At 42.8% G+C, this 12,868-nt stretch overlaps 1 protein-coding gene across 1 annotated transcript in view; it reads left to right on the top strand.

The window, feature by feature from the left end:
• The window catches only part of LOC110523375 (formin-binding protein 1), a 120,179-nt gene extending 109,867 nt beyond the window's left edge, over positions 1 to 10,312 (top strand). Inside the window, 5 exon segments of the mRNA XM_036977007.1 lie at positions 4,471 to 4,603; positions 4,766 to 4,896; positions 5,004 to 5,155; positions 5,329 to 5,487; positions 7,283 to 10,312. Coding sequence (XP_036832902.1) covers positions 4,471 to 4,603; positions 4,766 to 4,896; positions 5,004 to 5,155; positions 5,329 to 5,487; positions 7,283 to 7,290 — 583 coding nt within the window. The 3' untranslated portion in view covers positions 7,291 to 10,312.
• Positions 10,313 to 12,868: the final 2,556 nt, after the last annotated feature.

The following is a 12,868-nucleotide window of genomic DNA, read 5'->3' as shown; positions in this document are numbered from 1 at the left end:
GCAATATAGGAAAACACAGCTTAGCCTGATTTTGAAAGTATGCTTTACAGCGAAAGCAATCCAAACGTTTGTGTAAGTCTATCGATCGCACGACAAAACATTAAGTACACTTAGCATCAGGTAGCTCAGTCACGAAAATCAGAAAAGCAATCAAATTAATCGTTTACCTTTGATGATCTTCGGATGTTTTCACTCACGAGACTCCCAGTTACACAACAAATGTTCCTTTTGTTCCATAAAGATTATTTTTATATCCAAAATACCTCAGTTTGTTTGTCGCGTTATGTTGAGAAATCCACAGGAAAGAGCAGTCACGACAACGCAGATGAAAATTCCAAATAGTTTCCATAATGTCCACAGAAACATGCCAAACATTTTTTATAATCAATCCTCAGGTTGTTTTTAAAATATACAATCGATAATATATCAACCGCAAATGTCTTTCACAGTAGGAGAGGGAAAAGCAATACCTATCCAAACTCTGTTGCGCGAGCAAAACTCACATGACCACTGGAGGCGATGTAATCGTCCTGGCTCATTTTTCAAAATAAAAGCCTGAAACTATGTCTGAAGACTGTTGGCTCCTTGAGGAAGCGATAGGAAAAGGAATCTGGTTCATATCCCTTTAAATGGAGCAAAGGAAGTCTATGGAACATGGAGTTTTCAAAATAGAAGCCACTTCCTGTTTTAATTTTCCTCAGGGTTTCGCCTGCAATATCATTTCCGTTATACTCACAGACCATATTTTGACAGTTTTGGAAACTTTAGAGTGTTTTCTATCCAATACTAATAATAATATGCATATATTAGCAACTGAGACTGAGGAGCTGGCCGTTAACAATGGGCACCTTTTCATCCAAGCTACTCAATATTGCCCCTGCAGCCATAACAATTTAAATTGTTTTGGGTAGTCTTCCACAAGCTTTCCTTGGTGTAACTGAGTCAGGTTTGTAGGCCTCCTTGCTCGCACACACTTTTTCAGTTCTGCCCACAAATTTATAAAGCGGTTAGGGCTTTGTGATGGCCACTCCAATACCTTGACTTTGTTGTCCTTAAGCCATTTTGCCACAACATTGGAAGTATGCATGGGGTCACTGTCCATTTGGAAGACCCATTTGGGACCAAGCTTTAACTTCCTGATTGATGTCTTGAGATGTTGCTTCAATATATCCACATAATATTCCTCCCTCATGATGCCATCTATTTTGTGAAGTGCACCAGTCCCTCCTGCAGCAAAGCACCCCCACAACATGATGCTGCCACCCCCGTCCTTCATGGTTGGGATGGTGTTCTTCGGCTTGCAAGCATCCCCCTTTTTCCTCCAAACATAACAATGGTCATTGTTGCCAAACAGTTATATTTTTCTTTCATCAGAACAGAGGACATTTCTCCAAAAGGTACGATCTTTGTCCCCATGTGCAGTTGCAAACCATAGTCTTTTTTATTGTGGTTTTGGAGCAGTGGCTTCTTCCTTGCTGAGCGGCCTTTCAGGTTATGTCGATATAGGACTCGTTTTACTGTGGATATAGATACTTTTTTACCTGTTTCCTCCAGCATCTTCACAAGGTCCTTTGCTGTTGTTCTGGGATTGATTTGCACTTTTTGCACCAAAGTACGTTCATCTCTAGGAGACAGAACGTGTCTCCTCCCTGAGCGGTATGACGGCTGAATGGTGTCATATACTTGCGTACTATTGTTTGTACAGATGAACGTGATACCTTCACGTTTGGAAATTGCTCCCAAGGATGAACCAGACTCAGACTTCTGAGGTCTTGGCTGATTTCTTTTGATTTTCCCATGATGTCAAGCAAAGAGGCACTGACTTTGAAGGTATGCCTTGAAATACATCCACAGGTACACCTCCAACAGACTCAAATAATGTCAATTAGCCTATCAGAAGCTTCTGAATCCATTATATAATTTTCTGGAATTTTCCAAGCTGTGTAAACTTCTGACCCACTGGAATTGTGATACAGTGAATTATAAGTGAAATAATCTGTCTGTAAACAATTGTTGGAAAAATTACTTGTGTCATGCACCAAGTGTATGTCCTAACCGACTTGCCAAAACTATAGTTTGTTTAACAAGAAATTTGTGGAGTGGTTGAAAAACGACTTTTAATGACTCCAACCTAAGTGTATGTAAACTTCAGACTTCAACTGTATTTAACTCCTTATTTTTGTCACTCCATACATTTGTACCTTCAGACGAGTCTTGTGAGGCCTGTGGGTGTTCTGGAGCAAAACAACTGACTTTTACATGTTCGTTAGTCTCACCTTTACATATTAGTGTGTAGCCCAAACTGTTCAGACGCTACAGACAGAATTTGGCATTTGCTGTACCGACTTCAGATGAGTCCCAAGATGGAGAACACCATTGTGTTCGTGAGAGTCTCATCTTTCCATAGAGGGTTCATGATAGTTTTTAGGCCAAATCGTTCGGCCGCTACAGACAATTTTGTGAGAAGACCGATTTTCAGGATGTCTCATGGTCTGACAAACACCGCTCTATCTCTGTCACCTTTCACCGCAGATGGAGAGGTGTTAAATAAGATAGCGCAATGGGGGGGGGGGGGGGGGGGGGAGTTTGACGCATGCCAGCAAAGCCACTACACAACACTAAACAATACATTAATTGCACTATAGCGGTGACAAACGATGCCCACAAACTATTAGGACATATATAAAGCTGTCCCAAAACCTTAACACTGCTACACCTGGCTATCAGCAGAGCCTCGTCGGGCAGCGAAACAGTTCATTCAGCCTCATTTACTGCCTTTTAAAAAAACATAGCTGATACGGCTGACTTGCTTAAACAAATGTGGTTTCTAATTGAGATGTACAAACTATGACATAAGGGGACGACGCGCGCATAAGAGGCAATCCATAATTTAGATTAAGACAATGAGTGCGCTAGGATGGACGTAGTCAATATAACTATTTGTTCAGCACTTTTGAAATGCACGACGATAGAATTCAGAACATGGGCCATTATTACAGTATTGTCTCTGTACAGCAAGTTAGAACTGTAGGATAAATAAAGTGGGCATATAAGCAGACAATGAAAGCTCTTACAATATTAAACAGGCTATAGGCCTGATCTGCACCACCAAGTAGGCTAAGTTGTGCGGTGAAAAGGGAGCAAATTATTAGGGTGAAGTACATGGGCTACTAACAGCTTACTACACAACATACACTTAGTATTACTTTCTTAGCTACAGTATACATATCCCCCTGGCATATTACATCATTTATGCAACAGCATACAATATATTTTTGGACTCACCTTGTTGTGCTGTGCTCACTTGAACAGGAAGGTGGCGCGGCGGGCCTTCTTGTGGGCTCTAGAAAGAGGACCGAAATCCAGACTTGGAATTCAGAGTTGGATGACCGTTCAAAATGATTTTCCGTATCGTTTTCCGTTTCTGCAATTCCCCTACGGACTCGGCAAAGGTCGAGAGCCCGCACTGCTTCTTGACACACTGCTCGCTTAACCTGGAAGCCGGCCGCACCATCTCAAACACTGTCGCCCGAAGTCGACCGACCGGCCCACAACAAGGAGTCGCTAGAGCGCGATGAGACAAGGACATCACGGCCGGCCAAACCCTCCCCTAACCTGGACGACGTTGGACCAATTGTGCGCCGTCCCATGCGTCTCCCGATCACGGCAGGCAGTGACACACGAACCCCAGGCTGTAGTGGCGCTTTATCACTCATTGTTGAATTTGCGATTTACAATTTATGTAATGTTTATGTCCAATGGCCGATGAGCACCGATACGTTTTATCTATAATTTCTCTTTATATGGCAAGGATTGAAAAGGATTTGCCAGTAGATTGCCGACTTGATGCATGATGATGACTGCTTGTCATCAAGATTTTGAGAGTATGAGGTTGACATCAATCCAATCAAAGCTATGGTAGATATAACGTGATTTTACATTTTATCTGTGGCCAATGACCTTGAGCCTTCTTGGATGGGCACTTCTAATGTAACTCTATGGCAGCACCCAAGGGACTTAAATTTTCGAGCTCTACCTGTAGATTTTGTGGTGACGTAGTGTCCCCATGAGTGAAATAACACTGAGCCAATCACAGTGCAACTAGAGAACCCCTAGTTACGTATTTTCCGCTGGCTGCTCCACCACCACAGAAAGCACTGAGCTAGGTTGAAACACCTGCATGCGGCTTTATTAACTCAATAATGGATTCATTTTTATATTGTTTGCAAACTGAAATGTGACACGTATTAATGCCAGAATAACATGCAAAACAGAAAGAAGAAAAAAATGGCTAAACAGGTGGGGCTCTTCTCTGAACGACACGTCGCCACTGATCCAATGCAAAATAAACCATATCTCTAGCTTAAACTGGCATATGTATGGGGATTTGGTTATTATGCTAATTTGATTTCTGCGGGGGAATGGATGATGAAATGAGTTAATATCTCTTCCTCTGTGTCCATCCATCAGAGATGCCCTAACTAAGATGAAGGGTGTGTATGAGAAGAATCCCCAGATGGGAGACCCTGCCAGTGTGGACCCCCGGCTAGTAGAGATGGCAATGAACATCGAGAAACTGCAGTCCGAGGTCCAGAAATTCGAGGTGAGTCATCCTAAGCCCTCTTGACCTTTTCCCAGACATTAATTTATTTCTAGATGCTGGACGAACTGTGAGTGTTGCTAGTATAGCTCTGGAATGAACTACACTAGCAGATCTCATCTCACATCCCTAACGTACGTGTGTGTGTCTGACTGTCCCTACCAGGGATGGCTGGCGGAGGTGGAGGGGAGGTTACCGTCGAGGAGTGACCCTCCCAGGAGACAGAGTGGTCTGTACGAGTCACAGAACAGCAACAGCACCATGGTCGACAACAACTGTGCACAGGACAGAGAGAGGTACAGTACACACAACACACACTCCATTAATCAACACAGCTTTCTAGTTTGTTACAGTATGTGTTGTGAGATTGCTATAGTTACTGTGTGTGTTGGTCCTTGAGCAGCCCGGATGGCAGTTACACAGAGGAGCAGAGTTCAGAGACTCAGGTCAAGGTGGCCATAGCAAACACTCCAGAGTTTGATGATGAGTTTGACGATGGGGATGAGGAGACACTGCCCACCATCGGCACCTGTAAAGCCGTCTACTCATTTGAAGGTAATACACCTTTAACAGGTAATACACCAATCAGAGACAACAACACGGGTAATGTGGGCTGGCACATCTATTTGACTATTTGAGAGAAACGCAACAATAATACTTTCCCACCTATTTTTTTTACACTGTCTCTCTCCCTCCCTCCCTCCTTCCTTCCTTTCCTCATCCCTCAGGTCATAATGAGGGGACTATCTCAGTGACAGAAGGAGAGCTGCTGTTTGTAATAGAGCAGGATAAAGGTGACGGCTGGACGAGGGTCCGCAGGAACGAAGAGGAAGAAGGCTACGTACCCACGTCCTACGTCGAGGTCTTTTTGGAAACGAACACCAAAGGTGCTATGACATACATTTAACTGAAGGGGTTTTCTTTTTGGATGGGACGAAAGAAGGATTTGGTGAGAGAAGATGGGAGGAGTGAGGGTGATGGTTGGTTAGACTAGAGTAGACTCCTCCCACTCTCTCCCTCTCTGAAAGATGGACCAATCAGAATTTCCATCTTGCTCTGTCAGGGTTTCCACTCGGGTCAGTTTTGCATTTTAAACTAGAAAGGTGAAGGTTAGGGTTGTGGAAGCTAATCCTAGATCAGTATCTAGGGGAGTGTTGTTTTCCCACTGGTTCTGAGAGAATCCTCTCCTCGTTTGCTTTAGTGCCACTGAGTGGCCAGCCGGGAGCACTGTCATTACCTCTCCAGTCAACTCAATGGGAATCAGGCCAGTTTTAATGATGATTTCAATGAGTGCTGCTGTCTTATTGTTCTTGATATGCATAGGGTCATATTTCCCAACTTTTTGAATCTGCTGCCATTTCTTTCTCCCCAGACATGTAATCAACTGACCTCAAATATATATTTTATCATAGCCAATGGCCTCAAAGATAGACTAGTTGAGGTCAGGATGAAAACAAAATGGCAAATGTAAGTTTGTGTCTGTATCTGTGTTTGACTAACATAAGATGTTGATGGTCTGTATCATCTTCCCACACAGAGGTGATATTTGAAGATAACTAATATAGGCTCTCAAATAAACTTTTTTGGGGGGTTAAAACCACAGGATAGTTTTTAAAGAGCATGTGGGGAAAAAATCAACACCAGTTACTTGCTGTCCCCAGAAGTAAAGCATGCTAGATTATACAATGTAGAAATATGCTAATGAGAAATTACTGATTCTGCTATACATAATGACTACATGCTGTACCTAATTCATGACAAATATATTGTTTTGAATAACAACCCCTATCCCTTAGATTATCTCACTCCTGTACAGTCAACATGCACCAATCACATACTTAAAGGTCCAAGAGAGACTACTTATATATATATATATATATATATATATATATATATTAGTTTTGGACTATTCTGGGCCTTTCTTTTCATACAGGAATACAGGATTGAGAATGAGCTGTACCGCCATTTTCCTTCTCTCGGTGAGAACAATGTGAGAACGGACTGTTGTGGGGCTGATTGGAACGTTGGTGCCTGGTTGGTTGCCAGCTCATGCATGGGTTTTGAGTAGCACCCTTGTGCAGATGAGTCGATTTGAGAAGCATCTGTGCTAAAGTATGGTGTTGACAAACTGTTTTATGCCTCTAAAATATCCAGGCATTTATCTTTTGAAGATTACTGAATTGTGCAATCATAGGCCCAAAAGGTCTCTTGGAAGAGATTCCAACTTTGTCAAATCTCAAAAAGCTCAACAAATATGCCTTCACAACCCTTTCTCCTCAAGCAGTAAAGTAATCCCATTTCTGTCAGTGCTAACACACTTCCCCCAAACCAGGGTCCAAATGAAATGTGAGGCATGTTACATTTGTAGTCATTTTAGGTTTTACATAACATGTTTTGGTGCATGTTTGAGATTGTTAGAAGCTTAAGTGTCTCTTGGTTTTTGGAAATGAGATTCACACACAAAGCTGACATTTAGAAACAGTAGCAGAATCAAAAGATTCAATTTTTAAGGTATAGCAACTGATATTAAAGCCAGAGGGAAGGAGCTTCTTGGGTTCTCTGGATTAGATAGTTATCTGACTACAGAACAATATTTCCTTCAGAAGACGAATGCAAAGAATAGTGAACTACATTTTCTTTCTGAGATTCTTGTGTTATTTATACTTTTTTTTCAAATTGCAGATTCCTAAAAGTGTGAGAGCTGGCTCAGGAATGGCAGGGCAAGCAGCCTCAGCGACAGAGCGACCACATTCACGTTCCTTTACGGTCAGAAAGTCAGAGAGAGCCACATGACCGAGGCAAAGACAGGAGACCTATGATGCATCTCAATTTCCAACCTGATACATTTGTAGAGTTCTCTCCTTCTGCAACGGTCTCTGACCAGAAGCAACAAGAGAAAAACAAACCAAATTGAGCGCTCGTAAATCTTTTATTTTTTAATAGGTTATTACCCATTTATCATTTTGCTTCTTTTGTCTCTGCAAAGCTTTGCTTCTCAATGTACTAACTCAGCTTCCGCTATGCGGCGTTACCATGGACACTGTTGGCTCTCTCACCTCGAATGCCCCCCCGAGTCCCAACCCACTTCCCTGCCACTCCTCCCTAACCCCCCTCCTAAAGCACGGCAGGGTGTGGTCAGACAGGGCCGGGACCAACCCAATCTGCCCCCGACTACAACCCACACACACCATCCCACCAGACATGAAGCCAAACCATGTCCCTCTCCAGTCCACACTCCCATACAAATCAATCAGGTGGATGCAGTTGCAGAATCTCTCACTCAGTGACTCAGAGCCATCATCGCAGAAGGAACAGTCCAGATACAGCATCACATGGAGTTTCCATGGAAACAACACATTTATTCCACTCTCTGATTCGTCATCTGTATGACTGAAGTTCATATATAGTGTGTGTACGCGTGTGGGTGCCTGTCAGTATCATGTACATCCCCCATACACACTCCATCCATGACTGAGAAAGGGACAGGGCTGGGAGTTCCAGGAATGTGGGGTTGGAGACAGGTTCACATTACTTCACTCACCTGCACTCTCTCTCCTTACCATACCATCATGTGTTGTTACTGGCCTCCCGTCTGCTCCTTTCTGGCCACACCCCTCCCCTCCACAGACCCCTCCCCTGCAAGTGTCAGTCACTGGTCGTTGAGCGCCATGTCACCGCTTATGGTGGGGCATCTCTCAGGTGGTGCGTGCGGTGTGCATGCTTGCCCTGTCTCCTCCTTGGCTCGCCCCTCGCGCTTGGCTCAGGGGGCTAGCTTATGCTCGTCGCCTGGCCTTTTTTGTTTAAGTTAACCCCCACGGCCTGTTACACTTCTTAACCAGTTTATCCATTTGTCACCTTTTGGGTTCTGTGCCTGTGGATCATCTACTAGCTGTTCCTTATTTAGTTTTTTGTTGTGGCTGTTTGACTGTTCGTCGTCTCTGAAAGCATGTTCACCTACCTGTGTTTTTAACAGTGAGTGTGTGCTCTCCCTCACAGTAACTCCTCCAGCTCAAATCTCATTACCAGAAGAGAAGAAAATGTGGGATTCCAAAATGTCTGTTTCTGAATGACATCATGCACAGTAAAACATTGAATTTGTCTATTTGTTATGCTGTATGTATGTAATGTTGTTGGCTGACATTGTACGTGTTTGAGAAGTGTGTTGAAGGCAAGCGGTCGTTAGCGTCATCCTGTGGATACATGCTGCGGTGTTTCACGTCTCCACTGTATATCCAACAGACAGTGTCCCCTGGAAGATAACTTGAAGATTATTTAAAATTCTCATGTAGTTTGCTTGGGCCACTTACTACTGCGTGTGGAAGTATTGTATACTATGATCCACACACCTTTCCCACAATGTTGTGACTGAATATGAGACAAGACAAACTTCCTATTGGGCCTTAACTGGGTTGATCCTAGCTACCACTAAAAACAAGTTCAAGTTGTGTCACATGCACAAGTACAGTGAAATGCTTAACTTGCATGCTCTACCCAACTGTGCAGTAATCAGGGGGAGTAAGATGCCATTCTATTATCTATGGTATGTTGACTAGGTCGAGACATCTCGTTTTTTTATAAAGGTGGTGAAGGAAGATTACTCTCAATGTCTACAGAGATGATGATGTCCACTGTTTCCCTTTCTTGAACGCATATAAACATTTTAATTTTGTAATTATTTTTTAACAGTGTTTGGTCGAAGAGATTGCTTTTTAATTTGTAGCTAGTTTCTAGCTGGAAAACTGTTGCACCTGAATTACAAACCACATGATGATGAAACCAGTTGTTTGATCTGCCTGAAGTCACTGTAGATAAAGTAATGAAAAACATTGTTTTGTGTAATGAAGCAATTAGTGATATTATTAGCTTCAGGTATGTCCCAAATGGCTCCCTATATAGTGCACTACTTTTGATCCAGCTCTGGTCAAAATAATTGCACTATGTGGGGAATAGGGTGCCATTTGGCACTCCACCTTAAGAGTGTTTTGAAAAAAAATTTATTCCAGTATTATTACTCAAGCAACATTTCAAGGAGCAGCAACTGAAATTGTATCAATGCAAACAATGTATATTATCAGCAGAACCACAATTGAACAGTGATCCATCACCATGTGGAGTCCCAGTTACTTGACATAATTTAAAAAGACAAGCAGCGCAAATCTGCATGTTCTGTGGCCGAGAACCAGGTCAGGTCAAAGTTTCACTTTGCTATTCCCACCCGTCCAGCTCTTATTTTGACTAGTGTAGATATTGACTTGGCAGTTGTTTTGTTTGTTTGTGAGAAGGCAAAACTGATTTTTATGCAGACCATCAGAAGGTGCATCTCTGTGCTGTGCTGACTGACAGACATACCCACTCAGAGAGCCAGTATAGAGAAAAATCTGCCTAACTCTCGACTGAGACCAACCCAGACCTCCAGCCAGGCCCCAGTGCACCTGTACAAAATAAAAATGGCTTGTTGAAATTAGAGAGAATATATATAAATAAATATGGATTAAACTAAGACAAAAAAGGAAATAAATATATTTTTAAGGTTAAGTATTAAAGGCCTTACTTTGTTTTCTCTGCTTTGCTAAGACTGTTTTTTTTGTAAAGTCTGCCAAATGGTGTGTTTAGCACTTTTGTTTGTGTTCAAGTTGGTATATGCTTATGTTTTAGAGCACTGAATACTTTGTTTTGTGTTAACTGTGCCAATTAAATACATGTTGAAAATAACTTACGTTTTTTCTTGTGTGAGTGGTCTGAGTCAGGCTTACACTGGAACATACAAAACACCTGCTCTTTCCATAATGGACTGACCAGGTAAAAGCCATGATCCCTTACGGCTGTCACTTGTTAACCTCTCTGGGATATGTGGGACGCTAGCGTCTCACCTGGCCAAAAGCCAGGGAAAATGCAAAGCGCCAAATTCAAAGAACTTACTATAAAAATCAAACTTTCATTAAATCACACATGCAAGATGGCAAATTAAAGCTACACTTGTTATGAATCCAGCCAACATGTCAGATTTCAAAAAGGCTTTTTGATGAAAGCAAACGATGCTATTATCTGAGGATAGCACCTCCGTAAACAAAAGAGAGAAAACATATTTCAACCCTGCAGGCGCGACAAAACGCAGAAATAAAAATATAATTCATGCCTTACCTTTGACAAGCTTCTTTTGTTGGCACTCCAATATGTCCCATAAACATCACAAATGGTCCTTTTGTTCGATTAATACCGTCGATATATATCCAAAATGTCCACCTATATGGAGGGTTTGATCTAGAAAAACACCGGTTCCAGCTTGCGCAATGTGACTACAAAATATCTCAAAAGTTACCTGTAAACTTTGCCAAAACATTTCAAACTACTTTTGTAATACAACTTTAGGTATTTTTTTACGTAAATAATCAATCAAATTGATGAAATTGCATTTCATCCGGATGTGAAAATACTGCCCCGTCACCAAGAAGTTAAATACAATCAGTGTAGATGAAGGGAGGTTAAATAAGTGTTTTTAAGCCTTTAGACAATTGAGAAATGGATTGTCTATGTTTGCGATTGAGGGTGAATGGGCAAGACAAAATATTTAAGTGAACAGGGTATGGTAGTAGGTGCCCGGCATACCAGTTTTAGTGTGTCAAGAACTGCAACGCTGCTGGGTTTCACGCTCAACAGTTTCCCGTGTGTATCAAGAATGGTTCACCACCCAAAGGACATCCAGCCAACTTGACACAACTGTAGGATGTATTGGAGTCAGCATTCCTTGACACCTTGTAGAGTCCATGCCCCAACTAATAGAGGCCATTCGGAGGGCAAAAGGGGGTGCAACTCAATATTAGGAAGGTGTGCCTAATGTTTCGTACTCTGTACTACACTATATTATCTCTAATAGTATACGTCAGACATGGCGGCACAAAAACACCAGATACAACAGGTTTAGAAAATTAGTTAGAGGATGGGGAAGGGCTTACAGCAGGGGTGTAGAAGTCATTTTGTCCTAGGGGCCAAATTCTGGCTTCACTGTGATCTGGCGGGCCACTGCCATATTGTGCAAGGAAAAATTGGGGGGAAATTCCTTTATCCATTGTTTGTAGAGTATCTGATGAGTACCCCAAGACTCTAGCCTTCGTTTTGCTGTCAAATTCAGCAAAACAAATATTATTTTTGGAAATGTTGATGCTAACTTTTGTTTCAGTGGTAGGCTAATATTACTTTTGTCATTTCTACCCAGTTTAGTCATTCAAGTAGGTCTTTCCAAGAACACACAACCTGGGTTAGAGGTGAGAATAGAATACACTTGACTAGAATTGAATACAACTGTGACAATACCAGGTGAATAACCTGTGAAGAAGAGGGGGTTAGTTGCCTGATGACGCTCCCTGATTTGAATTCTGCTGCTCTAATTGATCGCTACATGCATTCAGTCTGAAACTGACATCCTAGAATTTGTTTGTGTGACTTCTAAAGGAGGGGTGTTGTACAAAACAAATTCCTAGGGCACTGCATCGCGGCGCCAGCTGTGCCACCAGAGACTCTGGGTTCGCGCCCAGGCTCTGTCACAGCCGTCCGCGACCGGGAGGTCCGTGGGGCGACGCACAATTGGCCTAGCGTCGTCCGGGTTAGGGAGGGTTTGGCCGGTAGGGATATCCTTGTCACACCAGCGACTCCTGTGGCGGGCCGAGCGCAGTGCACGCTAACCAAGGTCGCTAGGTGCACAGTGTTTCCTCTGAGACATTGGTGTGGCTGGCTTCCGGGTTGGATGCGCGCTGTGTTAAGAAGCAGTGTGGCTTGGTTGGGTTGTGTTTCGGAGGACGCATGGCTTTCGACCTTCATCTCTCCTGAGCCCGTACGGGAGTTGTAGCGATGAGACAAGATAGTAATTACTAACAATTGGATACCACGAAATTGTGGAGAAAAGGGGGTAAAATTTAAAAGAAATTAATTATCGATTGGATAGTCTAACAAATCTAACCAATCAGAGTATCGAAGCTGGTAAAGACATCACGTAGGCTGGTTCTGGCCCAACCAAGGGCTGTTGCAGTGACCATATTACCTCCACACTGGCAGTCATGAGTCATGACCGCAGTAAAATTCCACGGTCAAGGTAATCTCCTTTTATGCACTCTGGACATGCTTTGGTAGTACCCAACTGCTAACTACCATGGGGTCCTAATGGCCGGGTACTACTCAGGGCTCTATTGTCCCTCTAACCACTCTGAAATAAATGCAAATGGGGCAGCAGGTCGCCTAGTGGTTAGTGTTAGTAACCGAAAGATTGCAAGATTG

This window comes from Oncorhynchus mykiss, chromosome 5 (assembly GCF_013265735.2).
Source record: "Oncorhynchus mykiss isolate Arlee chromosome 5, USDA_OmykA_1.1, whole genome shotgun sequence".
NCBI lineage: Eukaryota > Metazoa > Chordata > Actinopteri > Salmoniformes > Salmonidae > Oncorhynchus > Oncorhynchus mykiss.
The sequence above is the reverse complement of the archived record's forward strand: the minus strand, read 5'-3'. Positions and strand labels throughout refer to the sequence as shown.